Source organism: Ahaetulla prasina, chromosome 1 (genome assembly GCF_028640845.1).
Source record: "Ahaetulla prasina isolate Xishuangbanna chromosome 1, ASM2864084v1, whole genome shotgun sequence".
NCBI lineage: Eukaryota > Metazoa > Chordata > Lepidosauria > Squamata > Colubridae > Ahaetulla > Ahaetulla prasina.
In genome coordinates this window covers 176,596,509-176,616,224 of record NC_080539.1, presented here as the reverse complement: position 1 = coordinate 176,616,224, position 19,716 = coordinate 176,596,509, and the positions used below count along the sequence as shown (strand labels likewise).

The 19,716-nt window shown below is 40.7% G+C and overlaps 1 protein-coding gene across 2 annotated transcripts in view; it reads left to right on the top strand.

Annotated features, from left to right (window-relative positions):
• Window positions 1–380: 380 nt before the first annotated feature.
• Window positions 381–19,716, top strand: part of SLC1A4 (solute carrier family 1 member 4) — a 30,602-nt gene continuing 11,266 nt past the window's right edge. Inside the window, exons 1-5 of one of the 2 annotated variants that reach the window (XM_058182390.1) lie at window positions 381–1,117; window positions 12,292–12,334; window positions 13,864–13,926; window positions 14,381–14,440; window positions 18,640–18,806. In XM_058182390.1, the coding sequence (XP_058038373.1) occupies window positions 582–1,117; window positions 12,292–12,334; window positions 13,864–13,926; window positions 14,381–14,440; window positions 18,640–18,806 (869 nt within the window). In that variant the 5' untranslated portion in view covers window positions 381–581. Of the gene's footprint in view, window positions 1,118–12,291; window positions 12,335–13,863; window positions 13,927–14,380; window positions 14,441–15,473; window positions 15,569–18,639; window positions 18,807–19,716 lie in introns of those variants that run through there. The other variant, XM_058182398.1, reaches the window with a different exon arrangement.

Here is a 19,716-nt window from a genome sequence, read left to right as displayed (position 1 = left end):
CTTGTTTTCCCTCGGGTGGATTCTCGTGCCGACATTGCAAATGAATGACACCCCACCACCGGTCCCGCCGCCGCCCTAGCCCGTTCGCTCCTCCCTCGCGCTCCTCAGTCGCCAAGCGCCCCCATCCCTTTCGCTAGCAACCCCCCGCGTGGAGTTGGATGAGGCTTCTCGAAGAGGAGGGGGCTACCGCGCCGGAGTGACTGATTGGAGGAGCGGTCCGAATGGGGAGTGGGAGGGGGGGGGATGGCCGGAGCTGAGCCCAGAGCGCCTCTGCCTTGCATCAGCCTTATCGAGTGGGAGGGCGCCGCCGCCGCCGCTTCTGGCCGCCTTCCTCGCGCTCCAGGGCGTGCGTGAGCGGGCGCGTCGTGCATAAAAGGCGCTGGGTGTTGCGAGGGCACGCGGCGGCTGGAAAGAGCGGACCTTTTCCCTCTGGCCCCCGAGAGGATCTCGGCAAGAGGCGTTTATAAACCTTCTGCAGCAGCCCGTCCAGCGCCTCTTTCATTCCCGGACCGCAGTTTGGACTGCGCGTCTTTTCTGAGTTAGGTTGGATCTAGTGGTCCCCTGCAGCCGAAGCGACCGGCATGGAGAAGCCAGCCGAGAGCCGGAATGGCTTTCTGGAGCCGACGGTGCTAACCGGCTTCGAGGCCGGAGAGGAAGGAGTGAAGCAGCCTCGGCTGAAGCTCTTCCAGCTGCGGAGCTTCGGGCGGTTCCTGAGGAAAAACTGCATCGTGATCTTGACCGTAACCGGCGTGCTGGTCGGGGTGGCCATGGGCGCCCTGATGAGGCAAATGCCGCTCACCCGGGCTCAAATCACCTACCTGGCCTTTCCGGGAGAGATGCTGCTCCGTATGCTGAAAATGATCATCCTGCCCTTGGTGATATGCAGTCTGGTCTCCGGAGCGGCCAGCCTGGACACGCGGTCCCTGGGCAAGCTGGGCGGCATCGCCGTCGCCTACTTCTTGGTTACAACCTTGATCGCCTCGGCGCTCGCCATTGCCTTGGCCTTCATCATCAAACCCGGGGTGGGCGCCGGGGAGCTCAATAGCAAAGACTTGGGCTTGGATGGCGCCATGCCCACCAATAAGGAGACGGTGGACTCTTTCCTGGACCTTGCAAGGTGAGGAATTCGGGGGGGGGGCTTCCTACCTGAGCTTCCTGGTCAAGAGGCGAACTTGGAGGAATCATGGCTGAGCCTGGGATGATTCCTGCCTTGCTCGTTAGCTCGATAGTGGGAGGCAAGGGAGGCTGGTACCCTCTTTTTTTTTTTTGGGAAATGCGACTTTCATAGTCTTAATATTGAGACTATGAGTATGTAGGACTGATGGGAGTTATGGTCCAAAACGCCTGAAGAATACTAAGATACTTGGCTTTTGAAAATTTCCAGTTATTTACTTTCTTACCTCCAGGTCTGTCTGATGCTTTTAGATCTATCTATCTATCTATCTATCTATCTATCTATCTATCTATCTATCTATCTATCTATCTATCAATCTATCTATCCATATTCCTTCCTTCCATCTATCTATCTTCCATCCTCCCTTCCTCCCTCCCCCTCTGAATTAAATGCAGGTTTTGGTTCTTCAGCGTTTACTTAACAGGTGCATTATGGTACTGTATAAAGTTTAAAGACCTGGAGACCATTTCATGAGTCATAAGCATAATTTCAGTTTACAGATTTCTACACAGGAATTGGGAGAAAAAAGAAACATAAACAGAGGCCTTTCAAAGCTAAGGGATTATATCTTAATACAATCAGTAACATTTCTATGCAAAAGTCTAACTACATGATTCATTTAGGCTTTTGTAGAATCTTTGACTGTATCTGAGAAAACTCAATCTGTTAGAAGCTGTACACAATATTAACCTTTAAATTTTTTTGGTTGAGAAAAGTCTTCAGTTTATTTCAGCAAAATTGTGCTTATGTCCTGCTGTTATATGGTCTCCGATTCAGGTTACTCATCACTCAGGGTTACTTTGCAGATGTTATGGGTTGCTTGTCTGTTGAATTACTTAGAGGATGTAGGATTGGATTGGGGAGAAGAAGCATCTAGTGGAGGATCCCTTGCTAATTTGATTTGTTAGAATATCTTATTCCCAATCAATTAACAAAAAGACTACAACCAGGACTCTACAACAGAAAGTGTAGGAGCAATGTGAGCACAGCTTACTCCTGGTACATAAAACAGCTCAGAAACTGCTGATTCAGAATATGTAGCTTTTGCATTGACGCTGGCTAAGTATACCCTGAGATTTTAATTGAAAATGATATTGAATCCTGCTTGATATTATGATGATTAGTTAAATGATGATTATTAAACATGGTATTGTTCCAGAACAAACCTTTTTTGATTTATGGCACTTGGAGAATAAAGTTGCCAACAGACAATACTTATTTGTAGATGGATGGAGAAATCTCTGAATATCAAAATAGTTATAATTAAGGTTCATTGTAGAATAAAGTTTAAAGACCAACATGGTTTTTTTTTTCAAATTTTAATTTTTTTGAAGCAAAAATATTTTTATCCCATTTATCCATTTTCTTGTCAATGTATGGATCACTATGTAAACATCAATTTTAAAAACATACAGGACCTTTAACTGAAATTTCTTGGGTATGCATATTTCTCAGTACCTTCTTTGTGGGAGAATTGCTCCGCAAAACTCAGAATAGTAAAAACTGAAAGATAACTACGGGATTTCATATTGGGAGCTGCATATATGTTTAGTAAATTCATATCAAAATGTGAACTAAATGAATTTATCTCCATCCCACTCTTTAAAACTTAGAAGAGAGATCATAGAGTAAAGGTTAAAAAGAATAGAGGAACATTTACCAATCATGATAACAACAAGCAGGATTATTATTTTTTTGCCATTTTATTTTCAACAGATGCTCAATTCCAACATGAATAAGGTTGCCCAACGTGTTGCCTGCCTGACTTTTTGTGATACAAAATTGGTGCAAGAATTGAAAGCCCCTGATAATTCAGGATGACTGGCTGAAACTGGGAACTATATCAGTAACAATTAGATAACTCCACTAACAGCTGTTCTGCTGGTCCTTCTCTCAGGACAAATCAGTCACCAAAGAAAATGCCTGATGCCTTATCTATTTACTCAGAATTTACTTTCCTTGTTTCATTAGCTGCCGCCAAAAAGGGAGGATAATTACCCACTTTCCTCACATTTCAACTTATTATATTTTCCTGTGGGAGAGAAGAAAGAGTGAGATAGGACTTATTCCCTTTGGAGACAGGCATATCATTTCCTATAGCATCAAGTTCCAACCTTCTGAGAACTGTTGTTTGTGCCAGCATTTCCTGGATATGAATTGGATCAAGGTCACAATATCACATCAAAGTTAAAAATTATATTCCAAGCACCTGTTTAAACAAAACAATGTTCACACTTGTGGAAGGTTGGTTGGTGGCATACCAGGCTTAGCGCCAGAGGCCATGTTTTCCGTACCACCAAGCCCATTGCAGAGTAGAATTCCCCTTTGGGTCCATGCTTTTTGACTTCTTGTATGATACGAACTCTGGGTGGCCTGGTGGTGAAGACACTTGCCTCTCGCTCAATAGATTGAGAGTTTAATCTTAGGAGATGTTTCTCTCCTAGGGCATGAAGAAAAAATTCCTGCTGCGAACTCCACATAGGCATCAGGAAGGGCACCTGGCCAGTAAACGCTCAGTTCCATCCAGTTCTCCCTTCTCTAACTCAAATTAAGAAACTATAGGTATAGGTAAAGATAAAGGTTCCCCTCACACATACATGCTAGTCATTGCCGACTCTAGGGGGTGGTGCTCATCTTCGTTTCAACGCCGAAGAGCAAGCGCTGTCCGAAGACGTCTCCGTGGTCATGACTCAACGCCAAAGGCGCACGGAATGCTGTTACCTTCCCACCAAAGGTGGTCCCTATTTTTTCTACTTCCATTTTTACGTGCTTTTGAAACTGCTAGGTTGGCAGAAGCTGGGGAAAGTAACGGGAGCTCACCCCATTACACAGCAGCACTAGGGATTTGAACCGCTGAGCTGCCAACCTTTCGATCGACAAGCTCAACATCCTAGCCCCTGAGCCACTGTGTCCCTTAAGAAACTATAGAGTTGTAAAAAAAAAAAAGGATAGGGGTTTTAAACACCCCCTCTCTACAATTTGTGTAGGCCAGAGAGATATTTCTTGGCAGAGATAGTTGTTAAGGTGTCTTGAAGCTAAGCTTGAATTGGATTCAGAAATCATTGTCGATAATGAAGTAACATTGAAGTTAGAACTCTTTCCTGTTCACATCCCGGCCACTGAATTTTTTACAACTTCCGTTTCAGATCACTTTTAGAGGCACCCTCAAGTAGAGCATGTAACAGTTCTTTTAAGTGCACGGAGATGAGGGAATGGAATCTCTGCCACCAGATTTTAGTTGGGGTAGAGTCAAATCCCATGGTGATACATTTAATTTAGTTTTTTTTTAACTAAATTACAGTGAGATTGGCAGCAAACTATTTAATAAATAATGTTTCAAGTTGCTATCCCCCAAAATGAGCTCTTAATTTAACCACCAATTAATTTGGTCAGAAGTAAAAAGTTCTGTGAGTATATGTGTTTCAGTATTTGAGAAAGCTTTAAAATTGTACAATTTGTATTTATTAAATTTATATAGTGCCCATCTCACTCTGCAAAGTGGCGGCTAGCCAATTAATTTGCAATTACCTTGAAAGTTTCCAATAATCAGGTCAATCAGTTGTTTTTACTTAAAACACAGCTTGCTAAATGCTATGTATACTGGCGTATTACAATAATAGAATAAAATAATACAAAGGGAGAAAAAAGATTGCATTAGAAAAAATAGCTAGGGTTATCTTAGTGCTAAAATGAACTTGTAGTATGTTAACTGTTTCACGAATAACTTTAAGAGAAATCCAATTGAGAAAAAAATTAAAGGATCAAAAATCTTTGGATTGTTTAATTGTTTCCATCCCCATAAGCCGAGTCTTTAGCAAAAAATGATCCTTGTATAAAAACTACATAAGTTTTGATAAATTCTTTTGTTAATGATACATGTGTAGGCAAATAAATATGAGACATGGGGAACTTTGCTGTTCTGATTTGAACAAGGCTGAAAGAGATTAAAGCAGACCTTGCTTGTATCTAGATCTCTGGATCTTACTGCAGAATTGTATAGAGGTCCTTTTCTTTAGTTAACCATACTTCTACTTCCAGCAAATATGGCCTTGAGGTTAATGTTACTGTACATAGTTTTATGTACAGTAAATGAAGCAAAAATATACCAAATAATAGATTTCTTAAATAAAAAGATATCAGCATGAAGATAGGACATTGCTAAAATACTTTATTACAGGTTTGCTTAGGATATTGGGGGAAATTGTAATCAAAGATGTTAAGTTTTCAAAGAATAATAGGAACGGTCTAATTTAAATACCATGGAATAAAAACGAAATCTACAAGAAAGCGTTGTCTTTTAGAAAATCTAAATTTTCTATTCATTATTAATAGAGGTAAAACGTCAGTAAAGTTCAGAATTGCTGATAAATGCAATTGTCTAGACAGTTGTGGACTTTAGCATTTCCTAATGGTTATGGGAAAGTTCATATAGCATGAATTGAGTATAGAACGGGAAATCAGACAGCTTAACTGTGCTTCAGACAATGGGTCTTCTTTTTGTTCCACCAATCTTTCTGGCTCCCTTTATCCTGAGTACAATAGACCTGAAAGCTTCTATTCCCAGCAGAATTAGCCTCTAATCTTTGATACAGACTGGACACCAGATTAGAGCTGTTTATTCTGCAGGTGCATTTTCTGTGATGTTGGGGTGCATGAGGCTGACTTGAAGTTAAAACATTAAGTCAAGATAGTGCAGGATTCAGCTTGCTCCTCGAGTGCGCTAATGGCTGTCCTTTTATCTTTTTCAGGAGAAAGTTTTCTGTATGCACCTTACTCTTATAGTAAATCAGGTTTTTAATTCAGAAATTATATTTGGAAGTTGATTGGTAACTGAACTGAGTTAAATCTCTCTGATGAGTTTTATTCTCCCTCTGTCCAGTATTTTATAGTAAGTTATATCATGGTTTTCTATGAAGTACTTCTGTAGTGTTACACTTTGCAATTATGGACATAGTCAAGGGTTATTTCCTAATCCTGCTTGACAGGACTTGAACAGATTAGCTGTTATCAAACAATACTCTCAATTTAGTTACTAAATCAACCCATTATCTAGCTTCATTGAATACACTGATTGGACAAATAATCAAACAAGCTGGATTTATATAAGGCATAAAAAAGTTAACCAAGTATAACTGTAATGTATCTTTAAATGTTTTGGCGGGAAACAAGCACGTTGCTGATTGGTTGAAGCCGCCGGCTAAACTGTATTTAAGGAGAGGTTTTTCCCCAGCCCGGTTGCTGGGTTCACCATATAGTAAAGAGCTGTTGTCACTATCCTGGTCTCCTGCCTCGTTATTGCCCGAATATAACACTGGCGACGAAGGTGGGATCTCGAGGCTAAGAGCACCAGGAGCAGGCTGAGCATGCGAAGAACCGAACCCAGCAAACTCAGGGCAGAAGCAGCGATGGCCAGCTACACTCCGCCCGCGCGTTTGACCCATCCAGGAGAAATGGGGAGCGTACATGACCCGTTTGAGAGCTTCCTCGAGGCAAGCGAACTGCAAGGAGTTCAGACAACCGCAAAGGCGTATTTCCTGAGCCACTGCGGTCCGAGGTCATCGACATCGCGGAAGCCCTGGCAGAGCCAACGCCGGTACAATCGGTATCGTGGCAAACTCTGCAAAATCTATTGAAGAACCATTTCGCCAACACCGTCCAAATATGTACGGCGTTTTGAATTTGGAGGCGCAGACAGCAAGAGGCGAATCCATCAGCGATTACATGGCGCCCTGAGGAAAGCCTCCAAGGATTGTGGGTACGAGACTTGGATGAGGAGCTGTTAGAGCAACTCATCCGTGGGGTCAGAGACATTCGTTTGCGGGCGGCTGCTATCAAAAAGCAATCTAACGCTGGCAAGCGCTCTGGGCGAAGCCAGAGCTCATGAGATGTCCACCCAAGCGGCGGAAACCCTACAAAAGCCGCTCACGCCAGCGGCGGCGAAATCAACCCGGTCCACAACGAAGAAATCCAGACCGAATCAGGCGGCGAGGATGAGGAAGGAGTTTGCCACACCGGGAGAAGGGCAAAGAAGACCGGGATGAATGCGGAAGTTGCGGAGGGCAACACCAGCGTCAACAATGCAAGTTCAAGGGCGCTACATGTCGGCGGTGCGAGAAGAAGGGCACCTGGCTCAAGTCTGTCGAGCACCCCAACCTTCCGCCGAAAATTCAAACCAACCAATCAGGCGCGGGATCGGCAAGGCGACCGTGATTGGTCAAAACAAAAGGCGCGAATTCAAATCGAGCGACCGTGATAGTAGGTCGTGCAGCAACCCGCGTAGAAGAAAATCTTCACAAAACCGAAAATCGAAGGAGTGCCGTGCCGACTAGAAGTGGACACAGGGTCAGCGATCACAATCATGTCCTGGGACACTTTTGCAGCTTTGCGAAAATCGCCAAACGCAAACTGCAAGCACAGCGGCTAAGAGTCCACGACTACCAAGGGAATCGCATCCCTGTTCGAGGGACCACCTCCGTCCGCGTCGAGTACGGACCTCACAAGAAGACCCTGCCCATCACGATAGTCGAAGGGACCCTGCCAAGTTTGTTGGGACTAGACTGGTTCCGTGCGTTGGGCATGGGAGTGACTGGCATCTACAGGAATGACTTTAACCTAAAGGACACACTCATGGGCGAATTCGAAGACGTTTTCAAGGACTGCCTGGGCAAGTACAAGGGGACCCCTATTTCTTTCAATTTAGACCCCCAGGTAGCCCCCATACGGTTAAAAGCAAGGAGGGTTCCTTTTGCCCTTAAACCCAAGATTGATAAGGAAATAGACAAGCTCATCAGTCAGGGAATACTAGTGCCAGTCGATCATGCAAAGTGGGAGACACCAATCGTCACCCCAGTAAAATCAGATGGGTCAGTTAGAATCTGCGCTGACTACAAGGCAACGTTAAACAAAGCCTTGCAAAAGCGCTTACCGGTCCCGTGGTGCAACACTTGCTGCACTCGCTGGGGCAAGGGCACGTTTTGCCAAATTAGATTTGGCCCAAGCCTATCAACAACTGCCTGTAGACGCCAACACAGCGAAGCCCAGACAATTGTGACTCACAGAGGTGCTTTCAAGTGTACCCGGTTACAGTTTGGGGTGAGTGTGGCACCTGGTCTATTTCAAAATTTAATGGGCGACTTCTGCAAGGGCTCCCGGGGTAGTCCCTATTTTGATGATGTATTGGTATCAGCCGAAAATTTAGAAGAATTGGGGGCGTTTGAGAAAAGTTTTGGGCATTTTCGGTCAGCGGTCTAAAGGTTAAAGTGAACAAATGCCAAATAGGGGTAGAATCCGTAGAGTTCTTGGGCTACAGAATAGACAAGGAGGGAATCCACCCCACTGAGAGCAAGGTCAAGGCAATAAGAAAGGCTCCAGCGCCCAAAAACAAAACAGAGCTACAGGCATTCCTGGGTCTAGTGAATTTTTACGCGGTCTTTTTGAAAAATAAGGCAACCGTTGCCGAGCCGCTACATAAGTTACTGGGAAAGAATACTGTTTGGTCTTGGGGAAAGGCGGAAGCTAGGGCTTTCGAGCAGTAAAAACCTACTCTCGGCGATAGCTTACTGATCCAGTATCATAGCACAATGCCATTGGTATTAGTTTGCGATGCTTCCCCTTACGGGTGGGTGCTGTGCTCAGCCACAGACTGCCAAACGGGACAGAAGCCCCAATAGCCTTCTACTCCAGAACGATGTCCTCGACAGAGAGGAACTACAGCCAGTTAGATAAGGAAGCCCTAGCGATAGTGTCCGGGGTAATAAAGTTTCACGAATACGTCTTTGGTAGAGACTTTGAAATTGTTACAGACCATAGACCACTGTTAGGGTTACTGGCTGGCGACCGCCCAACGCCTGTGGCACTTTCGCCCCGATTGACCCGATGGACTATCTTTTTAGCCGCCTACTCCTATAAACTGCGGCATCGGCCAGGAAAAGAGTTGGGGCATGCGGACGCATTAAGCAGATGCCCACTACCAGGGGCGATCGAGGACCCCACTCCGGGGACGCCCATACTGTTAATTGACTCTCTGGACTCTGGCCCAGTCACGTCTAAGGAGGTGGCTCGGGCGTCATACCGGGACATTATTTTGAGAACTGTACTTGGTTGGGTACAAAGAGGGTGGCCGCTGCGCGGGCGGCGTTTTAAAGAGTTTGTAAAGCGTGGGAACTTTCGGCTCAAGGGGTGCCTGCTATGGGGGATCAGTGGTGATCCCAGAGAAATTGAGGAAAAGGGTGTTGGATCTCCTCCACGAGGTCACCCAGGGATCGTGAGGATGAAGGGTCTAGCGAGAAGCTATGTGTGGTGGCCTTAATGGACTCGGAAATTGCTGAAAGGGTAGGAAATGCCAGGCCTGCCAGGAGTCAGACCGCTACCCCAACGGCCCCGGTTCGGGAATGGGAGAGACCCCAAGGGCCCTGGTCTAGAATCCACATTGATTTTGCGGCCCTTCCACGGCCAAACCTTCCTGGTAGTAGTCGATGCCTACTCCAAATGGCTGGAAATCATTCTCATGAGATCCATGACAGCCGAGGCCGTGATCTCAGTCCTCGGCACCTATTTGTAACCCATGGGTTGCCCGACACGTTAGTATCCGATAACGGCCCGCAATTCACGGCAACCCAGTTTGAGGTACTTGGCAGAAGAGGGCATCCGGCATGCCCTCTCGGCGCCTTTCCACCCTGCGACGAATGGCCTTGCAGGCGTTTCGTCCGGGCGCAAAGAGGCATTGTCAGACTCAAGCCAGGCGACTGGCAAACAAAAATCGATGTTTTCCTGGCCGTCCAACACAGAACCCCTGTGTCACAACCGGCAGAAGCCCAGCAGAATTATTAATGGGCAGCTCAGGTGCCCACTAGACCGTTTAAATCCAAACTATACACGGAGGGTTACAAGGGGACTCGAAAAACAAGAGGATGGACATAGGCGACCGGTGTGGGCACACAACTATGGTGAAGGCCCAACCTGGGTAGCAGGAAAATCCTAAACATAACAGGTCCAAAATCATACTTGGTGGAGATAAAGGCGGCCGGGTATGGAGGCGCCACATAGACCAAATAAGAAAGCATAGCGAACAATCCGAATTAGGCGAAACAGGCCCTGACTATACAATGTTTGAATCCACAGCTGACTCAAACCGGAAAATCGCAGGACTTATCTGAGTTCCAGGAGGTCCAGCGACGCCAACAGGTTCCATTAGAAAACAGCAGGGACGACTCGGCAAATAATCCAGGGCCGGATGGCCTAGAGGAGGAGCTGAGAGGAGCAAACAGCCCCTCCGCTCAACTCGACCCACTCCCAGGGAATGAATTGCGCAGGTCCGAAAGAGTCAGGAGACGCCCAGTCTATTTGCGTGATTACGTTGAAAAATAATATGTAAATATCATGTAAATATTGGTAAAGTGTTTTCTGGGAGGGAAGGAGTGTAATGTATCTTTAAATGTTTTGGCGGGAAACAAGCACGTTGCTGATTGGTTGAAGCAGCCGGCTAAACTGTATTTAAGGAGAGGTTTTTCCCCAGCCCGGTTGCTGGGTTCACCATATAGTAAAGAGCTGTTGTCACTATCCTGGTCTCCTGCCTCGTTATTGCCCGAATATAACAATAACCCTTACCAAACTTATGCAAATAGATCTTTACCTGACCGAAAGTTAAGTAAATTGTATGAACGCAGCCAGCGTATGAATCTTTTTTTGCAGTTTTGTTGCATTATTACTTTACTTATTGAAGATTTGAGAGAGTTAATTTGGTGATCTTAGCAGATTTGGACATGGACAACATGAAACAAGAGAGAACTTCATGCTGTAGATTTATACAGCCTTTGATTGGAGTGTATTATAGCAACTTCTTTTTTCATCCCTAATGCACATGTGCACGTAAGGCATAGTCCTAAAAAAAAACATGCCATATACTGCAGAAATAATCCAAAAGAAACATTAATATTTCTCACAGTTAATAAAGTAATGTAATTATATAGGATCCCCAATCCACAGTGGTTTAATCACCTAATTCAAAAGCAGCTAATTACATCAACTCATTGATCTCATGTAGTTTATAATATATTTTATTAGTTTATCAAAATATAAAACATACAGAGAATTTTTAAATAGTAATAGAAAACTTCTTACATGGGGGGGGGGGAAGAAAAAAGAGAAAATAGTGTAGAGAAAAGGGGGGGGAAGGCACTAACTTCCAACTCTCTTTAGCACAGTAGAATATAACCACATTACCTGAACTTTTTACTGTTATAAAATATGTACTAGCCATTTCCATAACAACAAACCTAATCTAATTAGCAAAAACAAAACCATTGAACCCAAGTTCAGCAAAGGTTTTTCTTCAGAATCAAATAGTTTGCCTTCCGCACTGCTATATAAAACAGTAATGAAATTCCTACAGCTAGTCAAATATGCCGTTTTAGGGATGGTTCAGTTGAATTCCTTCTCCTTGCGCTGTTATATTGCTAATTTTTCAAAGATATCCAAAGAAGGCTTATTTTCCCTTTGTTGTCAGAGGCTCCAGACTGGTCTAAGAAATTTTATGTTATGTTAATTTAGAGAAACCTTTTTATGCATAATGCAACAAAGTTCTGGGTAGCAGTTTTGAATGTGTAGGGACAACTGATTTCTGTTCTATATGAAAAATGTTTATCTATGCCATTAATCTTCAATTTTGTATGAATAAATAAATTCCTTATCTGTATTTTAGATTATTATAGACCTTGTATCTTATTTTTATATTGTTAATTTGCTATCTGACTAGTAATTTGACTAATTTTGAAATTAAGATTGTTTTGCATTCTCTGATTTACTCTTTTTCCCCCCGCCATTCCTGCCCATGGACTGCACTTTCTGCAGTTTAGTATATTTTGTAGGAAGTGTCACGTGACCTCTGAAGAAAACAGTGATTAATAACATTGTTAATTATTTGTAAGTTCTTTGAAATGTGCTGTTGAGGCAAGTATGTTTATTAAGGCCTAAAAAATGCTGATGCAGTAAAGTACTCTGCCTTTTTAATGATGCACTAATGCTAAATCCTAAAACAGACATTTATTTTATACCAATGTACAAACAATTAAGTTTATAAACTATTATCAACTCCTAGTTTTTGTTTTTGTCTTTTTCAGAAATTTGTTTCCATCAAATCTCATTGCTGCAGCCTTTCGATCGGTAATTATCCTGTGTATCTATTTAAAAATCTGTTCAGGACTCTTGAGTTTTCAGTCAAAAAGAGTTTGATTTTCTATAATGTGATCCTTTGCCGGATATAGGTAGTACGAAAATGTATTTTACAAGAGTCAATCTACACAGAATTAAAGGAGTATCTAATACTCCAATATTAGCAGTTTGGATAATTAGGAAGTTCAAAATACTGAACAAGGGTAATGGAAGAGTTTGCAATATGGTGCTTGAATCCTTGATAAGAAGCTTTTGATTGTGCAATAATCTGGCCTTATGACCTTTACATGGTGCCTTTCTTATATATAAAAATTAGTTCCCCATTTTTCGGGGGACTTAACTTTTTAACCATATGAACAAAATATTCAACCTATGTATCAAAATATTTCTATACAAAAATAAAGCAATTTCTAATGTCTTTCAAAGACTTAACTGTGCATTCTCTATAAAGCTGGGAGGCAATAAAGCATAGATGATGTTTGCCGAAATAAGAATCTTTAATCTGGAATTGTAAAATATAAACAAGCTCTGAGTGATGGATCTTTTGCTGCCAGTTCACATCCTTTTTATTGTTCAATTTAAATTCCATGGTATTTTTGAAACAGAATCTTAATAAATAGATATTAATCCCACTAATAAAAGTGCCATCTATTTACCCTGTTCCTCTGCTGCTTAACATTGAGTTTCTTTTTCTCCCTTTGTAAATTGTTCACATTTCATTGTGTCATGCAGGTGGTGGTGGTCCCAAATGGGCAGGAGTTCTTAGGCACCCACTTCTCTGACCAGAAAGATTTCTGGGTCATAGTCTCACAAGCTAAATATTAGCCTTTTGCTTTATAAATTTTGCTGAAATTTATTTTAGAAAATAAAATTTAATCCTATAATGAACTACAGTCCTTTGTAAAAAATATTAAGTTGAAATCTAACAGGCCTATACTATCTTCACTGGCAGCTGCAAATTCTGTAAGAAGTGCTACAATCTTCTTATGGAATCTCACATTTAATCTGCAGTTTAACTGGCATTTGAATCTCAGCTGATCCCATTCCATTTTTGGTAATAGGATGTGTTCTATGATTAGCTATATGAGTGGCAATCCAAAATGCCAAGAAGTGTTTTAAAAATGAAATCCGATACACATTGTGGAGGAACTTTTCCTAGTGTTGCTTCATTTGGATGCAGTATTCCTTTATTGCCTGTTCTTTTATTCCTATCTTAACGCGTTGATGTAAAGAGACAGTTCCCGATGACTGAATGCTTTTATTCCTGTGTCCTACCAAAACGCTTCAGATATGTAGGAAGCCTTTAACAGTTCATAGGCACAAGTTTTTCATGCATAAGCAACATAGTTGTATGTTCAAAAAAAAATTATGACCAAATTTTATCAATGATGTAGTCCTCAAAGTTTCACATTAAAAAAATATATCCAGAAATAGATTTTACAAGTCATGTTGTTTTAATTTATATATTTGTTTAAAAGTGTGCCACAAATATTAACAAAATCAATGTTTTCCATTTACAGTATGCTACTGATTATAAAGCCATAGTTAGAAATGCAACCATTGGCAATGTTACCATTGAAAAGGTAAGTACTGATTTTGTTAAAGTTATGTTGTCACTCGGTATATATGCTTTTGAGTTAATTCTTAGTATCATCACAAAGGATTTATTGCCTTTATTAATTTATTTTTTTGTTCAGAATTAAATCCCATTCCTTTCAATGATTATGCCCAGGTTTGTACCTCAGAGAATTTTGAAAAGAATCCCTGGAAAAAAATAAGCACAGAAGAAAACTGCCTGGCAATAGGAATGGGTAACAAATGACCCTCCAAATATTAGTGTACTTTACGTCCTATCAGCACTGGCTAATAAAGCCAGTGGTGAGAGTTTATGGGAGTTGTAGTCCCACACTGGGAAGGCAGCACTTTGCCAACCACATACTAGACTTTAACTTGTAAAAGAATTACTTATTCTCAAGTATAGCAAGAGCAGCTTTCTAGTGATATGTATGTAATCGAAACATTATTTTTCATCAACAGTACATTGTTGATTATAAAGAAATAATAAATGCTTCCTTTGGGAATGCCACCATTGAAAAGGTAAGGAAACTATTATTTTATGAAATATTTTTGTTTGTACATAAATGTTTGTTTTAGGATTAGACTTTTGTTCCATCTTCTAACTATGCATAAAGCAAAAGTAGCTACATTGACCCAGAGGGAAAACCAAAAACCACAACAGAAGCAGTATTTTTATAGTATCACTTTAGAGTTATGCAATTCACATTATTTTAGTTCCTTTATAGAATATTAAGTAACAAACCAGACAGAGACTAAAAAAAAGTAGGAAAAAATTAACAAGGTACCTCTGAATTGTGCACTGAGATCATTCATGCACACTTGAGTCCTTGGATGCTTCCTTGTTCATTATATTACTATTATAAAGGAAAGAAAAGTGAGACTACTATGCATGGTGGCTTCACTCAAATTAGAGTTTGGCAAAATGAGCCCTCTGCTGGTAAAATCATACAAATCTTCAGAGGATTGTAGTTGCACAAAATCTCAACATGTCTCTGTTGTCTCCATTGACAGGAGGCTTCCTTATCAAGGCATTTGCCCTTACCTGAGACTGAAAACCCACAGGGGAAAAAAAAAACCTTACCAGCCTAGAACATCAAGTTCTTCTTACTGGCCAAATAATTGTGGTCCCTCTCCACTTGTGTTGCTCTAGGAAACGAGTTGTAACGGAGGGAAAACATTATGGAAACAAAGCAGTCCAGATCAATGAATGTTTGGGCCAGAATCAGATAGGTTTGGAGGCAGAAAAGGTCTCTTTTTCTCTCAAGAATCCCTCATTAACTTACTATTGTCAGCTGCCTGTTGCTTTTCTTGAGAGAGGCAGTATGAAGTGGTCCTCCTGCCAGTTCCATCAGTGTGCATTTTCTTAATGGGGAAATTATGCAGAAGGCTGAGCAATTCCAGCAGACAAAAGCTATCCTATGCTTTCCAAGCTCATGGAAACTTTGAAAGGGTCATGTCATTTCATGCATAGTCTGTACTTTCCCCAGATTTTGAAGTATGCAACAGTTGAGGCAGGAAGCAACAACTTCTTGTTTCATCCTTCACAGAGCACCAGGAACCACTTGTGGAGAGTTCAGGCTTTCTCACTCATCCATTCCCCCAATATACGATCCATGAGGACATCTGTGAAATTAAATCTACCTCCAGGTCACAATCTGGTTACCTATGCTTTGTAGCTCTTAACTTGAACAGCATGGTTCCCGCTTATTCACATTATTTTGTCAAATCATGACTCCAAGAACCCCCACCAACAGCTCTTCTTACAAAATCTTGGAGTTAATAACTATGGAACTGTAAGGGGATATATTAACTAGGCCCCCAACCTATAGGACTACTATGGAACAATTGTTCTCTTTTTATTTTCTCTCATAAGAGTGCCTTGTAGCCTTTGGATGTTTAACAATGTGGAATTATCTCATTTTTGGCATCTAGCATAGCACTGCTATATGAAATTATTTGCGTAGCTCAGAAACGTAGCATGATATTGCTAGGCTGACCTTGAATCCTGGGTTGCTGTTGCCTGCTTGAGAACAGTTTTTCTCTCTAGTATATACTAATGTTTGCTTTGTAAAATCATTTCATTTGAAGTTGTGGACACTCTTTCTGAACAATGTCACTTTCAGTGATATTGAAGTCAGAAGTGGGGGATTAGTTCTAGTCTTCCCCACCTACTGAGTGGCATAATTGTCCTCTTGTTTCATCATTGAAGAAGAAGTAACAGAATCCTTCCCGTTTCTACTTGGGGAATCTCTATTTTTGCAGATTCTTGTTGTTAGTAATGTTAGGAACTAGATATTTTTATATCTTTGTTAGAAATATTAGCTTATATTTGTGTAACACCATAGTTTATGTTTATTTTACTAACATGGAGAGAAAATCCCTGGTTCTTTCCAGTACCGCACTTTCTTTAGAGAAGTCTAAGTAGTCCTACAATCATAACAGGAACTAATGCCCACTAACTCTGAACTAACTTCAGGACTTATAGGATCCCTTGACTTATCTATCAAGGGCCCATTCTTCTTAATAAACTATACAGGATAGCCTTAGAGATTATTCTAGATAAGAGGAGGATATGACCCAATGCTGACTTTCTGACTTTGTAGAGACTCTTCCTCTAAATTACTGAAGATTGTAGTGTTGTCAACCATTTTCTGCAAGATGGGAGAGATGACTCATTCCCTCAAGTCAGAGGTCTTCAAACTTGGCAGCTTTAAGACTTGTGGACTTCGACTCCCAGAATTCTCCAGCCAGCATAGCTGTGCTAGCTGGAGAATTATGCGAGTCGAAGTCCACAAGTCTTAAAGCTGCCAGGTTTGAAGACCTCTGCCTCAAGTCCTTGGAGATGAGAAGCTTTTAATTGAAGAGCTTTACTCCTTTTCATATCAGTCATTACTAAAGACAGCCAGCCACAGCGAAGAGTAAATATTTGCATTCAAAGTTAGAAACAGGTTCCAGAGTGCTGCTAGTCCAAAAAACAATTCCTAAATTTTTCTGGGTTATGGGAGAAACGATCAGAAGGAATACCATTTTGCATGGACAAAAGAATTGAAAACATCTCTGTTCTCTGCATGATTTAGAGAATCTGAGGAGTGGAGCGGAGGTCGTGCTTGCAGGTGTCCCAAAGTAAATTTTCCTCATATTTTATTATAATGTCAAAATGTTTGGATTAAAGCTCTTCAATTAAAGCTGTATCTTCTTCACATGTTTATTATTCTAAAGGCCTTTGAACTATCAACATCATTTGTTAATTATAGCTGAAAGATATTAAGCTATATTTCTCAATTAAGTTCATAGGTCTGAATAGGATCTCAATAGGAAGAATACTATATCATGGTTGAGCAATACTAGAATCAGCTTGAAAGAATTGAAATCTCTCCTGACAATCACATGCATTTGATTTGTCTTATAGCACACAGACAATAGTCACTTCTGGTACAGACATTGGAAGAGAAGCTCAAATATATATTTCATTCAGTGATATGACAATAACATAAATGTGTATAGAGTAATTCTTTGCCTTAGCTACTTGCTTTTTTCTCTTTTTTAAAATAGTCTTTTGGATATCTATTCAATGCTATACCTTTAATTTCCATTAACAAATTAATCAAACTATATATTTTATTCTTACAGTTCATTATCTCTTTTGCCTTGGTAGACAATATAAATTTGGAGAGGAATGGGGAATAAAAATAGTTCTCCCTACCACTCCGAAACTGTCCCATCACTCTGCTAAACAAATAATTCCCTCAACACTGTCAAACTATTCACTAAGTCTGCATTACTATTACTATTAATCTTCTCATCATTCCCATCACCCATCTCCTCCCACTTATGACTGCATGACTGTAACCTTGTTGCTTGTATCCTTACGATTTATATTGATTGTTTCCTAGTATGATTTGATTGCTTATTTGTACCCTATGACTATCATTAAGTGTTGTACCTTATGATTCTTGATGAATGTATCTTGTCTTTTTATGTACACTGAGAGCATATGCACCAAAGACAAATTCCTTGTGTGTCCAATCACACTTGGCCAATAAAGAATTATTCTATTCTATTCTATTCTATTCTATTCTATTCTATTCTATTCTATTCTATTCTATTCTGAAAACTGTATGAATTTTATATGCCTAGATTCTATTTAGCCATGATCTTGAATGTATGAAAGAGGGGTGTGTGTGTCAGTTCCCTTAGTTCAAATTCCCCAAGCCTATCCTCAGTCAGCAAATACATGTGATGCTTTTCTCCTGCCCATAAAATTATGTGGAAATAATTATTTGCCTTTGTAGTCTGCACAAAGTATTTGAAGATAACTAGATGGTATCAAGGGCCGCTTTGAATAAACAAGTAGTTTAGGTAAATGATATTTCCTCCTTCCAAACCAAATTGAAATGCTCATGTTGTAAAAATCTTACCTTATAAGTACAAATAATGTACTAATCTTAAATACACAATGCTTTTAGCTCTATGTTAACATGGTAAATAATGAGGATCTAACATCTTCATTCTGAAGACTCTTATGAAAATTATCTCTTCTGTTGAAAGATTACATCTGCATTCAGAGATTATTTCTAGTGGGTTTCTCTTTTGTCATAGAATGCTGCTTCCGTTCATTTGTTAACTGCAATTAATATCAAAAGGGAGATCTAGCTTCATATAATTGGCACACCACATTAAAACACTTAACAGTATGGCTATATGTATCTCATTCACAGTTCCCTGTTGGCACTGAAATTGAAGGAATGAATATTCTGGGGCTTGTGCTTTTTGCTCTGGTTTTGGGAGTAGCTTTGAAAAAACTTGGACCCGAAGGAGAAGAACTCATTCGTTTCTTTAATTCTTTCAACGAGGCAACCATGGTCTTAGTATCTTGGATTATGTGGTGAGTATTCATAATAATATTGCAATCTGAAAAACTTCCCAGTGCTGGGACAGTTTAAAATACAATTTACTACACACACTATCTTCTCTTCAACTCTAAGGTCTATAGTAAAGGGTCTTCCTAGTCTGTAGCATCTAATTTGAGAGGGACAATTACCAGCTGATTGACTGTCTAGCAGAATCTAAGATAGAACAGAAGATGGTATATGCAATAAGTTAAGGAGAATATTCACCATGTTTATTATGTACCTCCCTTTATCAGGCATGGAGTATGAATTATTCAGTTTGGTAATATGGTACTTGAGAGTAGTAGTGTAGTAAAAACTACCGTATGTAATCAAATATCAGGTAGTGGGGGAAGTCTATAGTTCAGATATACTTCTCTAGCTCATCTGGAAATTAAATTCGTTGAAAAAAATGCTCAGAAATGCAGTAGAGATCCCTGCTGATTGCGTCATACGGGGCATAAATATTCAGTTATTAAAATCTCGGTTGGTATATTAAACAGTTGGATTTCATTTGCATCCCCATTGGTTGTGTGGCTATATTAATAACCTGTTTCCATATCTATTGGGTTTTAATTGTGCAAGTCTAAACATACTTATTCAACACTCTTACTGTATTCAGTAGCATTAATAACAAAGGCATTTAGAATTACCCATTTATTGCTTATGTAATATGTACAACAGTATTGTCATGGAATTTTACAGAATTACCAGTTGGGCATCAAAACTGTTGTTTCTAGGAAGGACATAGACCCTGTTCTGCTGAATTAGCTAATTCTAACTTCCTTCTGCCAGTGTGAGATGGAAAGTTGATATAGAAAAATGAGCAGCTAAAATCGATCATCTGCCCCCCCTTCCCTTGATATATATTGACTCAAGAGGGTTGTAGATAGGCTATTGACCGGT